The 22,185-nt window shown below is 33.2% G+C and overlaps 1 protein-coding gene across 3 annotated transcripts; it reads right to left on the bottom strand.

Moving 5' to 3' along the window:
* Window positions 1-1,507: 1,507 nt before the first annotated feature.
* LOC141667275 (serine/threonine-protein kinase STY46-like) lies at window positions 1,508-14,521 on the bottom strand. Of its 3 annotated transcripts, none has more exons than XM_074473699.1 (16): window positions 13,856-14,521; window positions 13,125-13,239; window positions 12,861-12,934; window positions 12,601-12,708; window positions 12,420-12,474; window positions 5,487-5,597; window positions 5,102-5,146; window positions 4,610-4,785; window positions 4,404-4,511; window positions 4,054-4,127; window positions 3,738-3,913; window positions 3,435-3,530; window positions 2,581-2,661; window positions 2,429-2,482; window positions 2,150-2,284; window positions 1,508-1,791 (listed from the first exon to the last, which is right to left on the bottom strand). In XM_074473699.1, the coding sequence occupies exons 1-16, from the start codon at window positions 14,125-14,127 to the stop codon at window positions 1,711-1,713; spliced, it is 1,761 nt and encodes a 586-aa protein (XP_074329800.1). In that variant the 5' UTR covers window positions 14,128-14,521; the 3' UTR covers window positions 1,508-1,710. The 3 variants fall into 3 exon arrangements, with proteins under 3 accessions (XP_074329800.1, XP_074329799.1, XP_074329801.1); XM_074473698.1 differs by having other exon boundaries at window positions 5,096-5,146; window positions 13,856-14,519; XM_074473700.1 differs by lacking the exon at window positions 2,581-2,661 and having other exon boundaries at window positions 5,096-5,146.
* Window positions 14,522-22,185: the final 7,664 nt, after the last annotated feature.

The following is a 22,185-nucleotide window of genomic DNA, read 5'->3' as shown; positions in this document are numbered from 1 at the left end:
ACTAAGCTAGAGACTCATTTGATTATATTTTGATAACATCAACTATTGAGTTACATACTTCTTTTTTTATTTTGGGTGACTAAACCTATATAATTCAATATTTATACAGGATAAAATTATTCTAAGATTTGGGTAATTAGCTGATTACAATATAATAACTTTATACTCATGTGCAACAATGAGATTATAATTATTTTTTAATTTATAAATCAAATAAATAATTTCTTGTTGATAATATATTATCATATTAACTTGTTGATAATATCTTATCGTATAATAATAATTTATTAATTATCGAGACTCCGATAATTAACTCGTTTCGGGATACTAACTTTATACTCGTGTAACAACTAATGGTGTAATCAATCCGAGTCGAGTCAAAAACTGTTAGGCTCGAACTCGATTAAAAATATTCGTGTTCCAGCACGAACTCGAGTTCAACCAAACCTTAAATTTCAAACTCGAATCTCGGGTCATAAAATGTTCGATAGGCTCAAATGTTTTAGGAGAAACATATAATTTGAAATTACTATTATGTGCCCGTATTTGAATAAATATGAAAAAATATTGTTGGCTTGTAGAATTGAACCCGTGACACATATGTCCAAACACGTGCCTTAGGCAGAGGCCCATTTGATTATATTTTGATAACATCAAATTCTGAGTTATATATTTGTTTCTTTATATTGGATGGCTAAACCTATATAATTTAATACTGATATAGAATAAATTATTCTAAGACTTACGTAATTAGCTCACTATAATATACTAACTTTATACTCATCTACAACAACGACATTATTATTATTTTTATATAAAAAATTTACAACCATTAAATAAATAACTTGTTGATATTATGTTACCATATTAACTTGTTGATAATATATTACCATATAATAATAATTTATTAATTATCGAGACTTGTGTAATTAACTAACTTCAAAATACTAACTTTATAGTTTTGTACAACTAAGGCTATAATCAAGCTGAGTCGAAAACTTTCAGACTCGAACTCGATTAAAATTGTTCGGGCTCGAGCACGAGCTCGATTTCAATCAAATCTTAAATCAAGCTTGACACTTGGGGCATAAATAGTCGAGTCGCCTCAAGTTCGGCTCGAAATCTTGAATCAATTTCACCAAATATTGACAAAAACTTGAAATATGATAGGTTATGCTCGAAATCACTTCTATTAAATATATAAATATAAATGAAATATTAAATATTTACATACAAATATATTTATATTAAAAATATAGTATCGGCTAGATAAGACTCGTGAGCCTTATGAGTCGAGTAATTTCAAGTTCGAGCTCGACCGTATAAAAAAATTTACTATTTTACCCCCATATTTTGATAAATATGATACATAAACATCATAGTATTTTTGGTATCTCTAATTGAAAAAATCACTAAGACTTGATAAAAAAAACCATTATTTTCAATGGTACGAGTGTATTCTAAACTTTATATTCGTGACATAATATAAATTTAGGGATATTCGTCATTACATTAATCCTTCTAACATGAACCACGCAATATTGTATGAAACAACACATAAATATCGTAAAAGTACATTAAAAAATAGCAATATTTGTTATCAATAAAGCTACGCGTGCTTGCACGGGTAATAACGCTAGTTTTACATAATAAGTCATTACGAAAACCAAAAAAAATGTGTATCATCCGATCATCACCAGTTTCCTCCGTTTAATGATGATTCCGCCTGAGTAAAGAGAGAAATCCACCAGAAGTCTTTTCTTTGGGACGACTCTCCGCTTCATCTCCAACCTGCATGTGCCCAGATTTATAATCAGCCTGTGCATTATGATTGTGTATCAACCTATGAAGACAAACTTCATATTTTCTATTCAGAATCTTACATGCTATTCTGTCACAATTGATTAAATATATTCACGAGTGTGCATTCTTGTGAGCATGATTTAAATATGGAACCTAAGACTGCATCATACTTAAAGTATCTATCAGATAACGATGCCCCGAAATCAGCATGATCAGTATCAAAATAAGTATGACACTGCTTCTAGGTGACATGTTGAACTACAAACTGGAGTACTTAAACTTAATATATGTGCTCATAAACATATAATTGTGAATGCTATTGCGAAACCAGAAAGAAGAGGACTACCTCCTTGACTATTTGCTGTAAAATTCTTATTATTTCAGTGAAGTCAGGCCTTAAAACTGGATCTTGCTGCCAGCAATTCTCAAGAAGGTCAGCAAGTTTTGGAAGAGTGTGCTTCGGAATAGTTGGCCGTAGCCCCTGTATAACAAAATCAAACAAGACCAGCACATGTTTTTAGGAACATTTAAATAAATAGGAGGAACAACACCAAGAAAGAATAGGAGGAACGTGTATAAGCTAGCGAATTCACAGCAGAGGGATAGGTAATACCCATGCATTTACCTTCTGGACAACTCCAACAGCGGCTTGAACTGGAGTTATGTTCTCGTATGGAAGCTGGAAAATCGACATGTAATAACATTGTAAATAAGGCTAACATACATATTTATCTTAATGTAGTACACATAAAAATTCTGTCATAACTTTTATATTACCTTTCCAGTTAATAGCTCCCATACTACAATCCCAAAACTATAAATATCAGCCTTGTGGTCATAGGGTTTGTGTTCTATAACCTACATTAACACATGACAGAATGATGTAATCATAGGGTTTGTGTTCTATAACCTACATTAACACATGACAGAATGATGTAAGCGAGAATAAACCGCAAGAATTCACCAAGTGACTAAAATAACATATCCTCTATGAGTTTATGACAATTCACAATCTTAAATCTAAAGAGAGCATTCTGCAAATAAATTACACATGTAGTCTTCTGAACAGGTACAAAACATTGACGGGAGCCAATGAAGCTTCCAAGGAATCAATATCGGCATTTCAAATGATTTAACAGTGCAAAATTTGAATGCGCAAACAGGAAAATTTATTATTTCCTATGCAACTCAGTCAATGAGGTACAAGTTGACTATGCTTGATAGCATTATAGAACTGGAACTACCTTAATTCGGAAACTGTCTGAATAGAACAATACTCAGCCATGCTTGAATAGAACTTGGTTATTTATGTGCGTTAACAGGTAAAGGACACTAAGTTGCCAAGTTCTATAAAAACTATGCTAGTTTGTTCGTTTGTGACTTTTTTTTTGATTACCTTTGCTAGTTGGTTATATCTTTCATTCAAACTAAACTAGATGATAGCTTTGTTTAAATTATATATTATAAATCTTCGTTCAATCATCAAGAGAAGCATGCAACATGATCAACAATAAGTATAAATCACAAATTAGAAGAGAATATCATACAAGTCTACAACCAAGAGTCGCTCAAACATTGATGTATATTTACACCTCTGCAGATTAGGAACCTAAAAAGAAAAGGAACCAAACCTCTGGAGCCATCCATCTGTATGTCCCAGTTTCTGCTGTCATAACTCCAGACTGAGCTCGAACTCTGGCAACACCAAAATCAGCCACTTTAACAACCTGAAACATATGATGGGGCCAAAAATAAAGCTTGCATTTAGGAAGTCTTCTCAAACTCACTTGCATAGGATAGCTGTGTTTTATTCTTCAAACCTATGGTTGTCCTAGATATTGATTTTATGCGACAAAACGCTAGAAAGTGATACTACGACCAAGTCATGTACTGTAAATGTCATTCTAAAGAAGCGAAGAGAGCAGCCAACTTACTTCGTTTTCATCCATTAGAAGATTTGCAGCTTTCAAGTCCCTGTGTATTATATTGTTATGGTGCAGGTAGTTCATGCCTTTCGATATATCAATTGCTACTTTCAGAATGGATGGAAGCTTGAAAGTACCCTTTTGCTTGTGGAGATAGTCGTACACGCTTCCACCACTCATATATTCTAAAATCAACATAATTAATTTAAACATACAAACAACTTGGAAGGTAATGAAACAAAGAAGATGAGGAAGCAGATGTCTATAGGGACTTCCCTTCGCACCTGGACCTTGCAAAATAGTGCAGCAAGAAAAAAGATCTAACCTGTTACAATCGAAAGGTTCGGAGGTTTTGTGCATGCACCAATAAATTGAACAACATTCTTGTGCCTAACTTTTCTGAGAGTGCAAAAGAGAATCAATCAGAGAAACACACGCATACATTTCATGAATTATCAGAAACAAATGATGAGTATAAGTAATAGCTACTACTAAAATTATAAAAAGGTGTTGCCTTATAACCATTTACTTCATTCTGGTCGAAAACGTTAAACAATTGATCACAATTCACAAGTTATCACCAACTTTACTTCATAGCCATTATATACTTCCCACGACTTATTTCAGGTTACCATCTACTACAGTTCTAATTTTCAAGGGAAATATTAGTCAAACCTCATTATATATACTTCTTGGGCAAACTCCCTTTGCATCTCTTCAGTTACACACTCGGCCTTGAGAACCTTAATAGCCACTTCCTGGCTGCAGTATGTGCCTCTGTATCTGAATCAGTCACAACTGACAGTGAGTCGAAAACTTGTATGAAACAGTACATCTGCACAATATGAAATAGTAGATTTGCACAATTATGACAAGCTTACAGATCTCCATATGATCCAGATGCAACTTTATGATCAAATATTAGATCTTGAGAATCTATCTCCCAGACATCGGTGCCATCATTAGGTATTTCCAAATGATCAGTTTCACATCTAAAGCTAGTTTTCTCAGGCTCATCTAGACGAGATGATGGTAGTTGATTCGACCAGGACTGATTCTGCAGAAAATTGATATTTCCTAGTTAAAATTAGTATGGAAAAACTTTGTATGCTAAAAATGCAACAATTGTATAGATTTTATCCGATAAACAACCAAGAAACATACATATATACTATTTTCTAAAGATATACAATAAGAACTAGAGAAACCACAACAAATGAGAAAACTGAGCAACCCCAAAAACACACAAAAGATGAGAGAAAATATCATCAGATTCGCACATAAAAACGCTTCAGTGCCCATAATTAAAAAAAAACAAAATACTCTAGATAGACTAGTAACAGACAGTAGAAGGGACAGAGATTCACCTCAACCTTAAGAACTTGCTTGTGTAATGCAGTTCGGAGCTTCTCTGTTTCCTAAAATTAATAAAAGTAGTTAACGTCTTTGTACGAGGAAAGTACACAGCAGGAAAGGTGATCATTGTTCGGCAGAATGATTATTGACATAAATTCAAATTCCATTATTTCAGTTCAGTACATGTTATAAATTTAACAGCTATAAATTTAATCATTGTACTAATATAATAGCTGCAGCATTTCAAATTGGTGATTTATACTAAAGAGTCAACACTTATGAAGCAAGCATTACAAAAGTACTTAACCTTAGAAAGTAAGATTTTATGAAAATTATATAAGTACTTACGCAATAAGCCATTGCAAATAGCAAACTAAGAAACAAAAGAACAAGCATATGTACCTCTAATGGCCAACCTTCAACGACAAAAACATCTAAGGAGTAGCCGTCTACTGTGGAAAAAGCATGTGCTTCTTGGATGTTCAGCCCAACCTCAGCAAGTAGGGAAGTCAACTGCAGTTTAGTACAGGAAAAAGCTATTAAGTGGAAGAAACTCACAACCTCAATACAAACACTTGGAACGAAATTAAAGCAGGTAACCTCTTTGATATGCAAAGGTTAAGAACAAAAAATTATTCATCGACAAGTCCAAAGGTGTGTTGCTGTTTAGAGAAAATAAGCGTTACTTAAATTTGAACCTCTAGGGACATAATCACCGTATTCCAAAATATTTGAAATACACTTCTCTTGAGCTATGGTACTTGTGTTAGAATATTCAAACCCTCTAGAAAAATAATAATTACAGTTGGTTTCTAACAAAGGATGAGTTGAAATACACAGTCATGCAATCCCAGGAAAAATGGTATACTATGTTAAATTTGTCAAACTAGTTTTATTATCGAGAGAGTTGTGTATGTATAATAACAAGAGAAACATGTACGTGACACTCTAATATTTACATGCAACAACTAGATATATGTGAGCTATAGAGCAGTCTTGTTTGAATCTTACAAATAAGGTAGGCTGCATAAACAACAAAGCAAGCTGGTCATAAATAATATAAATGAAGTCTAAATAAAAGGTGGCTTGTCTAGCGTGTTGAAGTAAGAGATTAGGTCAGCAGTAGCAGCTTTGTACTCTATATAAATACTACCTGCATGCATGTTGTAGTAGAATGCAAGTTGTATTTTGAGTTGTAAAGAAAAGAGCTGTAGTTTTGTAGAGAAAGAAAAGAGCTGAAGCTCTTATAAAAAACCAGCACCCTGCGTGTGTAAACACTTATATTCTGTTATTAAGAAATAAAAGTAATCTCTTATTATTGTGCTGGTTTATTAATATTATTGAAAGATTTTGGTGTAAAGCCATCCACGTTTCCAACAACTTGTTTCCTGGGATCTCTATACGGGAAAAAAAATCATAAAATGCAAACTTATTGTTAGAGTTTTCAAACTCTCCCGTATGAAATAAGATATGCAGCAGCAAGAAACAAATGCCCTCAAATCCTGGATTCAAGGTTGACAAATAAAAGAACAGCAGCTTGGTCAAAAATAAACAGCTTGGTGTAAAGAAGCAGTAATATCAAGACAAGAAATAAGAGGCAGGTATCAAAAGACAGCTTGATTGTTAGGAGCATACAACGTATATACATGCATGTAGCAGCTAAGTATGCTCACAATAATAAAGAAAGTCAACTGTGGTGTGCTGGACATAATAACAAGCAGCCTAATTTTAGCTGTTGGTGTAAAATCAAAAGGTGGTGAAACATGTGAACAAAAGAAACCACAGCAGCTCCTGGAATTAAGGTAGGCTATCTGTTGAATTCTGCAGATGCAAGGTTGGCCAGAAAACTAGGAAATAAATGAAATGTGATGTAAGGCATGATGTGTATTTTAGTTTAATGTATATAAATAGCTTGAGCTGCTGTGTTGTATGAGGAAGTAGTGAAAGAATTAGAAAGATTAAAAAACAGAGCTGAAGCTCTATTCTGTGTAATAGAAAAAGGCTGTAGCCTATGTTGTTGTTCCTGTAGTGAAATCAAAAGTTGTAGCTTTACATCCCTGTGTTTTGTTTTTCATTTGGACAAACAGGCGTGAGTATACAATTTATTATTCCAGCTTGTGTAAGTATTTTATAAGCCCAAGCCCATTCCGTTTCCAACAAGTGGCATCAGAGCTAAGGTTCCGTTCGTGAAAAATGGCGACGATGGTGCAACCAAATATTCCAAAATTGACGAGTATAAATTACGGGAACTGGAGTATTCAAATGAAGGTATTACTCGGTTCTTACGATAATTGGGATATTGTCGAAAGCGGGTATGACGAGCCCACAGATGCAGCCGCTGAAGCAGCCCTGTCAATTGCTGAGAAGATGATTTTGAAAGAGACCCGGAAAAAAGATAAAAAGGCGTTATATACAATTATTCAAGGAGTTGACGAATCAACCTTTGAAAAAATTTCAAATGCAAAAACAGCAAAAGATGCGTGGGAGATTTTGTAGAAATCATTCCAAGGCGTGGAGAAAGTAAAAAAGGTGCGGCTCCAAGTTCTTCGTGGCGAGTTCGAAAATATTAAAATGAAGGCCTCAGAAAATATTGGTGAATATGTTACTCGTATAAAAACAGTGACAAATGAGATGAAGAGAAATGGAGAAAGTCTCGATGATGTTCGGGTCATGGAAAAATTACTCCGTTCGTTGATGAGAAAATTTGATTACGTGGTTACTTCTATCGAGTAGTCAAAAGATTTGTCCACAATTTCCATTGATGAGCTAGTTGGTTCACTTCAAGCGCATGAGCAGCGGATGAACCAGTATGATAATACAAGCCATTTAGAAAAGGCGTTGCAAAGTAAGGTGTCCATTGGTGAAAGTTCAAGCAGTAGCAGTTCTGGTCGTGGAAGAGGTGGCTTTAGAGGTGGCTACCGTGGTGGAAGAGGACGTGGAAGACAGTCCTTCAACGGAAGCCAGAACACTGAAGGTTATCGTCCATCTGGCCGTGGTCAGAATTTTAGAGGACGAGGACGAGGAGGATTTCAACGAGGTGACAAGTCTCAATTTCAGTGCTATAATTACAATAAATTTGGCCATTTCAGTTATGAATGTAGATCACCGAAAGTGGAAGAAAGAAGTCATTTTGCAGCAGCAAAAGAAGACAAAGATATTGGCACTGTTATGTTCCTCACTTATAATGGCAACGAGGAGAGCAAGAAAAATGTTTGGTATCTTGACTCTGGTGCAAGCAACCACATGACGGGCCATAAAGATTTATTTACGGAGATAGACGAGACCATCAGCGGAGAAGTTACGTTTGGTGATTCATCGAAGATTCCAGTCAAAGGTAAAGGTACAATTACGATTGTATTGAAGAATGGTGAGAAAAAGTTTATTAATGATGTTTACCATATACCTGCTTTGAAAAGTAACATCATCAGTCTTGGCCAACTTGTGGAGAAAGGACATTATATACAGATGCAGGATAATTCTCTTGTCATCAGGAATCGGGATCAAGAATTAATTGCAGATGTGGAGATGTCAAAGAATCGTTTGTTTACACTTGATATACAGACGAAGATGCAGAGGTGTTTGAAGACGGTCATTAAAAATGACTCGTGGTTATGGCATTTAAGATATGGTCATCTTGGTTTTTCTGGTTTAAAATTGTTGTCAAAGACAAAGATGGTGGACGGCTTACCAGAAATCAATGAACCAGAAAATTTATGTGAAGCATGTGTTAAGGGGAAGCAACACAGACAAAGTTTTCCCGTTGGAAAATCATGGAGAGCCAGAAGGCCATTGGAGATTGTCCATACAGATATTGCTAGTCCATTTGATATTCCATCACTTGGAGGTAATAGGTATTACCTAACATTTATTGATGATTTTAGCAGAAAAAGTTGGGTGTATATCCTCAAAGAAAAAGCGGAGGCTCTTGATAAATTCAAGGAGTTCAAAGCTTTGGCAGAAAAACAAAGTGGTCATTATTTGAAGGTACTCCGATCAGACAGAGGAGGCGAGTATACTTCAAATTTATTTAAAAGCTTCTGCAGAGCACATGGAATCAATCATCAGTTGACAGCGGCATATACTCCTCAACAAAATGGCGTTGCAGAAAGAAAGAATCGCACTATTCTTGACATGGCAAGGAGCATGGTCAAAGCAAAGCATATGCCGAGAACTTTCTGGGCTGAAGCCGTTCTATGTGCAGTTTATTTGTTGAATCGTTGTCCAACTAAAAGTGTCAGAAACAAAACTCCAAATGAAGCATGGAGTGGTAGCAAACCATCTGTTGGACATCTCAGAATTTTTGGGTGCATTGCATATGCACATGTTCCAGATCAGAAAAGGAAGAAGCTGGATGATAAAGGCGAGAAGTGCATCTTTACCGGATATGACAAAAGAAGCAAGGCGTACAGACTCTACAATCCCCTCACGAAGAAATTAATCATTTCTCGAGATGTTGAGTTCGATGAATCAGACTACTGGAAATGGAGCGACGAAGAAAGAAAAGTTGCAGGTCTGTTCTTTAATGATGATGATGATGACGGTAATGATTCCAACATTGAGGATGATGAAGATGATGATCCAACTCCTCCCCAAAGTCCAAATCAACAAACTCCTGCATCGACACCATCGACTGGAGGAAGCAGCAGTTCAGGGGGAGCGCCAAGGAAAATGCGGAGTTTGGATAATATATATGAAGCAACAAGTCCGGTACAAACTACCTTTGATTATTCATTGTTTTGCTTAATGGCTGAGTGTGATCCAGTTACATTTGAGGAAGCTTCTGAATAAAGCAAATGGAATAAAGCCATGGATGAAGAAATTGGTGCAATCAAGAAGAATGACACTTGGGAGCTCACAGATCTTCCAGAAGGACACAAAGCAATTGATGTCAAGTGGGTCTACAAGACAAAGACAAATCAGGATGGTGAAGTGGAAAAATACAAGGCGAGGCTAGTGGCTAAAGGCTACAAGCAGAGATATGGAATTGACTATGACGAGGTATTTGCTCCAGTTGCAAGAGTTGATACCATAAGACTGCTTACAGCAATTGCAGCTCAGAATCAGTGGAAGATTTATCAGATGGATGTCAAGTCTGCATTTCTGAATGGCTATCTTGAAGAAGAAGTCTATATCGAGCAACCACCAGGATATGTTCAGAAAGGCCAGAATAACAAAGTCTACAAATTGAAGAAAGCCTTGTATGGTTTAAAGCAAGCTCCGAGAGCATGGAACACAAGGGTTGATGAATATTTCCAGAAAAATGGTTTTGTGAAGAGTCCCTACGAGCATGCACTTTACACGAAAACAAATTCAGGGGGAGATATTATGATCGTGTGCTTATACGTGGATGACATGATTTTTACTGGAAACAACCCTGGTATGTTTGATGATTTTAAGAAAGTTATGACTAACGAATTTGAGATGACAGATATTGGTCAAATGTCGTACTTTCTTGGAGTCGAGGTAAAGCAAAGCAAAGACGGGATTTTTATGTCACAGAAAAAATATGCGGAACAGATTTTAAAGAAATTCAGAATGGAAGAATGCAAGCCAGTGAGCACGCCAGCTGAAGCAAGTATAAAGCTCAGAATTGATTCAACAAGGGAGTCGGTAAATCCGACATTGTTCAAAAGTTTGGTTGGAAGTCTGAGGTACCTAACTTTCACTCGTCCGGATATTATGTACGCAGTTGGACTGGTTAGTAGGTACATGGAGAAGCCGAAGTAAGATCATTTCATGGCAGCTAAAAGAATTTTGAGGTACATAAAAGGTACACTTGATCATGGTCTGTTTTACATGCATTCTCAAAATTCAAAATTAGTTGGCTACTCAGACAGTGATTATGGCGGTGACTTGGATGACGGGAAAAGCACTTCGGGATATGCTTTTCATATCGGTTCAGCAATATTTTCATGGTCATCAAAGAAGCAACAGACAGTGGCTCTGTCAACATGTGAGGCGGAGTATATGCCAGCAGCAGCATGCGCATGTCAAGCTATGTGGCTAGGCTACATATTGGGCGAGTTAAATCTTGCAAAGGTTGATCCGGTTACTATTTACGTGGATAATAAATCTGCTATCTCACTCACGAAAAATCCAGTGTCACATAGTCGAAACAAGCACATCAACATCAAATATCATTTCATTCGAGAGCAGGTGAATGACAAAATTGTGGAGTTGGTGCACTGCAGGACAGAAGACAATTTAGCGGACATATTTACGAAGCCATTGAAGCCGGAAGTGTTTCAGAAAATGAAAGCAATGCTTGGAATGCAAAGTTGAGTTTGAGGGGGAGTGTTAGAGTTTTCAAACTCTCCCGTATGAAATAAGATATGCAGCAGCAAGAAACAAATGCCCTCAAATCCTGAATTCAAGGTTGACAAATAAAAGAACAACAGCTTGGTCAAAAATAAACAGCTTGGTGTAAAGAAGCAGTAATATCAAGACAAGAAATAAGAGGCAGGTATCAAAAGACAGCTTGATTGTTAGGAGCATACAACGTATATACATGCATGTAGCAGCTAAGTATGCTCACAATAATAAAGAAAGTCAACTGTGGTGTGCTGGACATAATAACAAGCAGCCTAATTTTAGCTGTTGGTGTAAAATCAAAAGGTGGTGAAACATGTGAACAAAAGAAACCACAGCAGCTCCTGGAATTAAGGTAGGCTATCTGTTGAATTCTGCAGATGCAAGGTTGGCCAGAAAACTAGGAAATAAATGAAATGTGATGTAAGGCATGATGTGTATTTTAGTTTAATGTATATAAATAGTTTGAGCTGCTGTGTTGTATGAGGAAGTAGTGAAAGAATTAGAAAGATTAAAAAACAGAGCTGAAGCTCTATTCTGTGTAATAGAAAAAGGCTGTAGCCTATGTTGTTGTTCCTGTAGTGAAATCAAAAATTGTAGCTTTACATCCCTGTGTTTTGTTTTTCATTTGGACAAACAGGCGTGAGTATACAATTTATTATTTCAGCTTGTGTAAGCCATTCCGTTTCCAACACTTATATGTATATAGTCACGGACTGATATATTTCTTCTTTGCTAGTAGGGAAGGAAAGAGACGAGGAAATGATAGGATATTAATGGAAAATGATATCAAATAAAATGTCATAGATCAAAGTATCTGAGCTCTAATTTCAAAGAGCAGTTTCAATGTAGAACCATATATGTGCAAAGTGGATAATGACATTCATCAAATCTTACATTTTTTAGTGTCAGCATCAGAACACAGCATGCAAATTACAAAATAACATGGCATTTCCATGAATACATCATGAGACTGGAATGTGGATATATAATAAAGGAATCGCAGAGAATACAAAAACTACGTACCTGACTGAGCACCTTTGGCTTGTCGTCAGTTGAAAAGGTTATCTCATGCATGGGTCTACATAACATTAACAAAAACAGGTAAGCATATCAATACATATCTGGAAAGCGTGAATTAGCTTATTCTATGATTCAATCAAACAGCACAAAAGATAACAATAACGAAAATGTATATCAAGAATACCTTGCATAGGCATTCCGGGGACTGTCCTCATGAATCAGAACATTATTAGCTTCACTTGCAAGGGCAACAAGATTTGGAGAAGAGCCAAAGGTAGGTGGTGGATGAATGCTACAATATGAGAAGAAATAACAAATCATATATTCCAAGTCAAATATTAAACCAAGAAATTGAAGTGGAAACAGAAGATTGTTATATATAATTTGCAATAGACTTAAACTTATAAATTAAATTGCATCAAACATATAAAATCGATTCTAGACCTTCTCACAACATTGTTTATCGGAGAGCTTGAATGAAGTGAATCAGTTGAGTTACTATTGGGTAGAGAAGGCACCTGCATAAACAAAAACACCAATTAGAAAATACTCATGTTATCCAACAACTATATATATAAAGTAGACAAATAGTGAGAGCACACAGAAACTGGCGTGTTTCTACACTTGACAAATTCTACATTATGCATTAGATAAAAAAGCAACATTAATATTTAGCACATAAATGGGAAGTAGTTGACAAATGATGACCTGAACAAGACGAACATCAAAGGCGGGTCTCTGAGTAGGATCATGGGCTAGCTGCAGTAACCTCTTGTGCGTGAGAACATCTTCTGCCCTTTCTGCATTCACTTCCAATGCATACCTATGATAATTAAATCAGGTACGAAGATGCCATCATGTGATCAGCAATCTCTTGTAAAAAAAATCTAGGATTCACAAAATATACAATGATGGCATAATGTCGACATATAGTATGATGGTTAATATTGACAAAAATGAAGTTCACCTATATATAAAACATATAATGTAATTAAAATGTATAAATATACCATTAGGTAATAGGATTTGCAGGCTAGAAAGCTTTAATTTTGAACACAGGTATATAAGATATTAAGATAAATCGTAAGTCAAAATAACATCGGTAATCATTTAAGAAATCTTTAAAATAATTATGCACCCCCCAAAGAAAAAATTTGTACTTGCATGTAGGCATTGAAAATGATGAAACTGTGAAAATTTAAAGATGTAGTAATAAGCAGAAAAAAGAAAGGGCATTGGTGTTAGAAATTAGAATGCATTAACAAAAATACGTTAGAAACAAGGGGCTGAAGTTAGAAAAGAAATGTATGAGGAGAAGAAGAAACAAAGTAAACATAGGATTGAAAAGGAACATATTAGGAACAAAACAAATAATTTATAAATGAATTATGGATAAGGAGAGAGAAGTAGTTAAAGAGGGGGGGGGGGGTATATGGGACCTGGTAGGAAGGCGATCGAAGTGGGCCCAGAGTTGATGATCAAAGTCTGAGTCTGGATCCTGCTGCTGCTGCTGCTGAGGATCAAGGTGGTGAGATGAATCTCCGGTAGCTTTAAGGCGGCTGAGAATCTGATTGTAAACTTGAAGTTTAAGTCCCTCCTGGTGTGAGGAATCCACAGCAAAACCTCTTCTTCTTCTACTGCTGCAAATACTAGTAGTATTATTAGTGTTGTTTTTACTCTCTAATTTCTCTTCATCCGAAGAAATCCCCATCGCCACTTCTCCTGTTCTTCCTAGCCTTACTTGAACTAAATATGGCAAGTAGATGTTAATGTGTGTGTACAGAAAGAGAGGGGGGGGGGGGCAGAGGAGTATTTATAAAGGAGGGGGCAGAAAGGAAGAGAGTCAAGAGACCTAGCTAGCCAGCAAGCATGTTAGTATGAATTAATCTAAGTAAATGGGATGGTGGGTTTACATTATAATATTTGATTTATAATAATACTTGTACTAAGTATCTACTCTAGGTATATACTTGCTATTCTAGTAACTTACCAACTTCATACATACCCCATGCTCAAGCACCCCATGCTCAAGCACCCCATCATGATTCACCACTTTTGCAGGCCTTCCTCTGGTGGGGTGGGGCTGTTCTTCATTTTCATTCTACGTATTGCTATGCGCTGGTGCCAGATTTACGAGGAACAAATGAAAATTGCTAATGGTTTAAATATGGAGCAAGTTAAGCTAAGCCTTCACTCTACTAAGCACACTACAAAATAGGGTCTGTAATGGCCCGTTTTAAATTAACCTGAATTTAAACAGGGTTAAAATCAACCTGATTTTAAACATCGAAGGTAATTTTGCATTCATTTCCAACCAAGAAGGATGACTATTCTTTTCAATTATTTATAACCACTCATCATTTTATTTAACTAATGCATGATACACAAAAAATCGAAAAATAACATGGCAATTAATTAGATTATTCGCCATTACCTAGCTAGGAATAGGTATCGTGCTATTTAGAGTCGAGAAATGATATCCACGCTCTCAATAACCGACCCCCAACCCATTAACCGAATTGGAGGAGACATGTACAAAAGAACCACCTGGCCGGGTTTTGACTGAGACTAAAAAAACCCTGGTTTTGACAGGGGCCGGATTTTTTGGGTTTTGATTTTGACCAGGTTGGGCCGGACTTTCCGAAAATGTCAGAGCCCGTTTGAGCCCTCGAGGCGGGCCTTACCGGCCTTTTTTTTGAGTCGGATCGGATCGGGCCGGACTTTTTTCTAATTTAAATCGGATTGAGTTTTATTAGAGATTCCGAAGACTACATATGTTAGCAACTAGATCATCATAAAAATATATTAGTTTACATGAAATATTTTATGAAAACATTTAAGTTCGGCAAAATATAACATATTTATAAAATAATATGTTTTATCATTCTTATCCAAATATATATGTATAGTGTACTTACTATATCTTTCATTATTTATGCGATGAAGTATATAAATAATATTATTAATTACAAATATGTAAATATATATGTGCTTAAAATATTATTTATATTTATAGTAAATGTGAATTCATAAATATATAAGAAAATATATTAAAATAATTAAATTTTAACCGGGCTTTTTCGGACTTTGAATCGGGCCGGGCCGAAGCCCGGGTTTTTAACCGGGCGGGGTTTTACCTAAAAATATAGAGTCCGTCAAAACCCTAAGCCCGGGTCGGGACTGGGTTGGGCTTTGAACGGGCCGGACTTGATCGGGTTTTCACCGGATCGGGTCAGGTCAGATTTTCGGAACCGGATTTTTTGTGCATCTCTAAACTTGGAGCAAGAATCCAAAAGTTAATCGGTGATTGTAATAATTTTTACCAAATAAGATTATTTAAAAAAAACATGTACAAATTTGTGTTAATAACATTTGATTTCATAACCATATTTTTTTATTTTTTTTTGCTAAGCAACCTTATTACTTGTTAGTACAAGAAAAACATATGATTTGATTTATTACTAATATTATTTATTGACAGTGTCAATTGTTTAAATTCGATTCATGATTTTTATAATCCTGATATTACACGTAGTGCAGTTTCAGGCAACTTTCTAGCGTTTACTAGTACGGTGAATTGAGGACATGCATGCACAGGCAGGCAGCACACCATGCTTCCATTTTAGTGCTAGGCTAGCCCCTGTCTTACCTATTCCTACCAACTCTCTCATGTTTTTGCCGAAGCGCTGGTTTGAAAAATAAATAGTTACTAATATTTAGGTTAAAAGATATACTAGCTATATCCACTATGGTAAAAACGGAAATTGGACTTAGTCTGAGTGTCTGGGGATTAATTGGTTAATCGGGATTAATCAGAATGATTAATCGGACCATTAATCATAACTAATTTAATATTATTTTTATATAAAAATTATAATATATGTAATTATTTTACTATTTTGATTAAATATATATTATTATTATATATATATAAATAAATTTAAAATATGTAATATTATTTAAGTAAATATAATTTTTAAGATCTAAATTATGAATTGAGCTAAATTTGAGATGAAAAGTAAAGAAATTTTATTATTTAATCTTTTGAAATAGTAATTATGTATATTAGAATATTATTTTTCTTAATTTTTTTACAAATTTTTATTTTTATTTTTCTAAATATTTTTCAAATTTTTATCAATAAGACCGATTTTTGACCGATTTTCGTAAAAAACAATTTTGACCTGATTTTCGCTTAATCAGTTTGATTTTCTATTGAATATCGATTAATCGCCGATTAATCGCCGACTTTTAAAATACTGGCTCAGTCCAATTTATATTATCTACTTTTTTTTGAATTTCTCAAAAACAATTAACCTTCTATTTATAATATCCATTTAATATTTAAAATTACTTCAAATATACATTCATAAAATATAATTACTTTAATATTTACCGTCTCATTTTTGGTTAAAGTTAAAATCAAGTTTTAATATCTTAAAATGCGTGATAATCAAACGTGCTCACATAAATTGAGACGGAACTGAGTATATACTTCTAGTTCTAGAGTCTTTTTAAGGTGTTTAGATCGTTTTTATCATGTAAAATTATACATGTATTAGAAAAATTGATATTTCTAACACAAAATAAAGTATTTCGGAATGAGATACTAAAATAATATTTAATTTATAGATATAAGCATTATCAGATGATCATAAATCAAAAATATTAACAATCAATTTTTATCTCTTATATATCGATTGAGTAGTTAAATTAAGAGGGCGTTTGAATCTGTGAGCGGAATGTGATTCGGGAATAAAAATGAGGAGTATGGAAATATGGGTAAATGAGAATGGATGTAAAATAGTAACCTCAAAATATAATTTAACCATTTAATAGGAATGAGGTTCTCATTCTTAACATTTAAATTATCAATTTAAACATTATAATAAAAAATTCAAATTCCGATTACTATTAAACGACCTTATTAACCACGATACAAATAGCATCCGATAAAACCACCCGTGAACTTCAATTTGATATATATAGCCGAAGAATAACGTGTAATTTGACAGGACTTTTAAATTAAGTCTAGTGAGTGCAAACTATTTTCACTTGACAAAAGTTATACCTAGTCAAGAAAAGTAGTTAGGTACACTTAAAAATTGTTTATATTATCCAGGTAATGTATCATTGTATCTGGTGTGGCATATTCCAGCGCCTATTCTAACGGAAACAAGTAGCCGACTGCGCTGGCAATTCTATTCTATATGTCTAATAAACATAAATAGTGACAGTCAAGTTTATCCTTTTTATTTGTTTTTAATTTACGTGTAGATAACATTAACAAACGTGCATGTTTTCTGTAGTTTTGCACATCTGTAGACTCTATTCAACTTCTACCTCTAACTCCGTTCTTTTGGGTGTAGTGGAATCAGAATTATAAAACAGGTATTGTTCAAATTATTTATAGTTAATTTTTTAAAATTAGATGATTTTATGGTAAAATTTTTACAAATTGTAACTAAAAATCATAATTTTATATATAAATTTTACTAAAATTTTCAGTTACGCCGGAAATGCCGCTTATGTTTGTTTTTTAGTACGGCTCATGGGTTCTAACAATTTTTTTATGGATAGAAAATAAAAAAAATGTAAAGCATTAATTTCTTCAACTTGTTTATGAATTATTTTTATCAAAGAAAAAAAAGTTGAGTAATATTTTCTTCTCATTCCAGGAAAGATTAAGAGAAAGAAAAAAAAAACTAGGTAATAAGTCATTTTATATTATTTTCATTTCTATATTGGATAACAGATTCGATAAATTAATACTTTACATTTTTTTATGGCATTACATTCGATTTTTAATTAGGTGCTGAGATTTGAGGAAATTAGCCATTATATTGGAATTAGTTTGCATTCATTTCATTGTTTACCCTTGTCATATTTATATTACACAACGTTACAAACATTGTACTAATAAATTTTAATTAATAATTGTACATCTATAGTTTCATAACCAAATAATTAACCTCTTAAATATTTTTTTTTCAAATTTAATCATTCTCAATTATGTATATATAATTATCAAATTCACTCTAATTTGCAACATTATTTTTCATGAATAATGTCAAATAAAAGTTCATTTTTCAAAATTAACACGTAAAGATCCCAAATCAAATGTGATAACTAAATTATTTAAAGAACGAGTTTATTATTATATTATGAGCTATTAGCCAAAAAACCCAATAAACTTGTTATTTTTTTGTAAATTAACCTTTAAAACTTTTATTGACCAAATAAACCAACTAACTTTGCTAAATTATGATAATTCATTTGACAATTAACCATAGTTAATAAGAATTTCACATGTAAATTATTTAATGACTTGTAATTTTAATATACATACATGTCACGCTAATAGCCTTAAACAAATGTTTTTTTAATTACAATTACAAGATTTTGTCTAGTTCCCGTTGTTCCGGTAATTTGAGTCCTAGGACTACTAGTTTATGGATAATTTTATTTTAAGGATAAATGTTAGTTATTTGATTTATATATGGACTTATTAAAGAGTTAATTAAATGTTTGGATATAGTATGTCACTCTATAATATTTACTCTTGCTAGTAGCTGTAACATTGCTACCTGTTCTTCACATGAGTATTCAATTTTTTTAATAATTTTCAGTAATGTTTTTTATAAACAAGTATTATAGGTAATTTGAGATAAAAAAAACTTTGAGTATACGTACTACAATCTACATGGACAATGTTAGCAAATATTGATATATGTTCATGCTAACCTCTAATTTTGTCCCATACATAAAATTTTATTATGTAATTTATTACTCTTAAATTTGTAAATAATTTTTTTTGGACTTTTATATGTAAAAAGAACTATTTTTAGTATTTTATATTAAATACTTGATCCATTTTTCTTATTACCAAATAAGTAGGTTAAATTACAATAAAAAGAATCAATTAGTATTTTAAATTAATAATATTTAAAAAAAATTGTAGACCGCCATGTATGACATAAATTAGCCATGGTTAATCCACTTTAGTACTAGATATAACCTTAGTTAATTTAGTTTATTTAATTTGAACTAAAATTTTATAATTTAAAAAGTTAGTTGATTTATTTGGCCAATAAAAAGTTTAAAAAGTTAATTTGTAAAAAAGTAACAAATTTATTGAATTTTTAGACTCATAACTCTATTATTATTTATTAAAAGTAAGGTCAAAAAACCATGTCAAGCTAACAAAGTAAATATTAAATTCGTCCTAGTTGTGCTCTCCCTTTTGTTTGGCTTCGATCCAATCCAATCTCATTGCAGGAGGTATATAAACCGGCTCTTCCATACCCCCAAAGGCTGTAACTATTTGGCAATATAAAATCTATCTCGGCAGCTTTGCAAGGTCAAACCTAACTAGTACTACTATCGTTATTCATTCAGTAGGCTGGTCGTCCTAAGGATTTGTTTACAGCTCAGATCTTCATAAGTCTCATTCCGGTATTATTTATTTAGGATCAAGATCTACAAAAGTATATCTGGCACCACATTATTTAATACGCAACAACAATATCTTGTTCATTAAAAGATAACTTAAAAGTAGTTAATTTTTACGAACGGTACAAAATCAAAATTAGTACATATATATACAGTAAGTTACTGTCAGTAATTAGTTGTATTTAGTTTTTTTTGTCCACGGTGCAATCAAAATTCAGTAATTTATCGTGTTTTCTTATATACAAATTTTAACAACTAGAAATATAGCCCATATTTCGCCCACTGAGTAATTTTTCAAATATACATAAATAATTTTTAATATAATATTATCATAACATATTTTAAATATAGCTATTCTAAAAATTAAGTAAACTGAACACAAGTTAAAAACAAAATGAATTTTAATCTTTTTATATTTGGAATAAACCTAGAAAATACAATTAAAAAAACTAGTGCGGCTTCTATAACTTCTCATTTTTAAATATCAAAATATAAAATGTAGTGTCAATTAAATATTTTTGGCTTTTGTACTTTTTATTAAACAATTTTCTATGTGTATAATGATAAAACACGCCGTTAGATATTGAGTATAACACAGAGGGAGAATGTGTTTCTCTGAATTTTTGGCCTTTTAAACAGTTTGGATATTATGTGTGAACAAAACAGTTTAATTCCAGAGATATTGTGTTAGCAGAACTAAAATAATAAGCACAATATTTCAAAAGTCACTTAATTTATATTAATTAAGTTTGTCTTGCTACAAATTCCATGTTCCTAAAAATATAAGAACTCAGGTTCTTTCTTGGGAGAATACAAGAAAATATGAATATGTTTGTTACTACTAAATTAAGGACCAGTGCATGCTTTATACACTAGCAGCACATGTTTATAAAACTAGTACTAAACTCTTTTCGAAGCAACAATTTTCTATTTCTATTTCTAACTTAACAAATATGTGCAGAATCTTGCAGGTCTGTGACCATCCTTTGTCCAATTAATCTTGGCCCTTGATCTTGTATTATCTCTAAAAAACATTTGGGCCAGTCTCTTCCTTAAACTCTGATAGCAGGGATTTATTTCCAGTCATATGTCATGAGCATCCATGTCCAATACTAAAGAATTCTTTATGTTACCCTGCAATCAGATTTAACAATTAATTAGTGTTTTTAAGGACCCAGACTTGCTTGGATCATTTGGCCTTTTGAGTTTGTTAACATTTGCAGCAGAACACTTTGAATCAGAGTTTATGCTAACATTCTTAATATCAGAGTTTACACATGCAGAATCTACTTTAGATCTATTCAAAGAGGGTTTCATTTCAAAATAGTCATAATACAAGCTGTGATACTCTTTATATGTGTAAATTGAATGCCAAACACTACCACAATGTAAACATGGATTATGTGGTTTATATCAAACTGTTCTATTCCTAAATTCTGACTTAGGAGGAACAATATTTAACTCTTTATTCTTCATGAAAGTAATAGTAAGATGATTAATATTACCATAGTTAAAACAGACTTTTCTGTGTGCATTAGAGATGGGTTTATAATTGTTCTCCTTATTCACACCTTTTTTTCCATTCCTATTCTTTCTAGGCTATTTTTCCTTATTTTTCATTTTAACATCCTTCAGCTTTTGCTTAAGCTGTTTTTGAGTCATTAAACCAATATTTACTGATTTTGCATGAACATGTTCACACTTGTCAGTTTTTAAATTTGACTTATATGATGATGTTGATTTATTGACTTAACAGTATCAGCACTTAAGTTAAACTTAATAGGTTTTAACTGAGACTTGTTTAGTTTTACCTTTGTATAAATATTTACCGGTTTAACTCTCTCAGTTTCCTTTTTATTTTTCTTATCAGAATTAGTCTTATCAGCATATCTTAATCCTGACCCCCAACATTCATTTTCTATTAAGCCCTGAGTTATTTTTCCTGAACTAGTCCAAAACTTATTCACTGCTCTTTTTCTAGATAAGCATGCTTTTCTAATAATTTTTCTTAAACAGATAAACCATCATCTCTCTCCTTTTGAGTTTCTAGCATTAAAATCAACTCGGTTTCTAAGTAATCATTTCTTTTCTTAAGATCAAGGTTTCACTCTTAATCCTAGCATTCTCAAGTGTTTGATCCCTATAACTAATTTGCAGAGATTTAAGAAACAGTCTTAACTCACATATATTATTAGTATCAAAGGCAAGTATAGTTTGAGGTACCTTTAATTCAGCAGTGTTATACTCAGTGTCAGCATTTGCCATGAGAGCATAATTGACTTCATCATTTGATTCTGATGTATCATCACAGTTCTTT

The sequence above is a fragment of the Apium graveolens genome, chromosome 6 (genome assembly GCF_009905375.1).
Source record: "Apium graveolens cultivar Ventura chromosome 6, ASM990537v1, whole genome shotgun sequence".
In the NCBI taxonomy this organism is placed as follows: domain Eukaryota; kingdom Viridiplantae; phylum Streptophyta; class Magnoliopsida; order Apiales; family Apiaceae; genus Apium; species Apium graveolens.
Note: the sequence above shows the minus strand (reverse complement) of the source record. Positions and strands in the feature narration are given on the sequence as shown.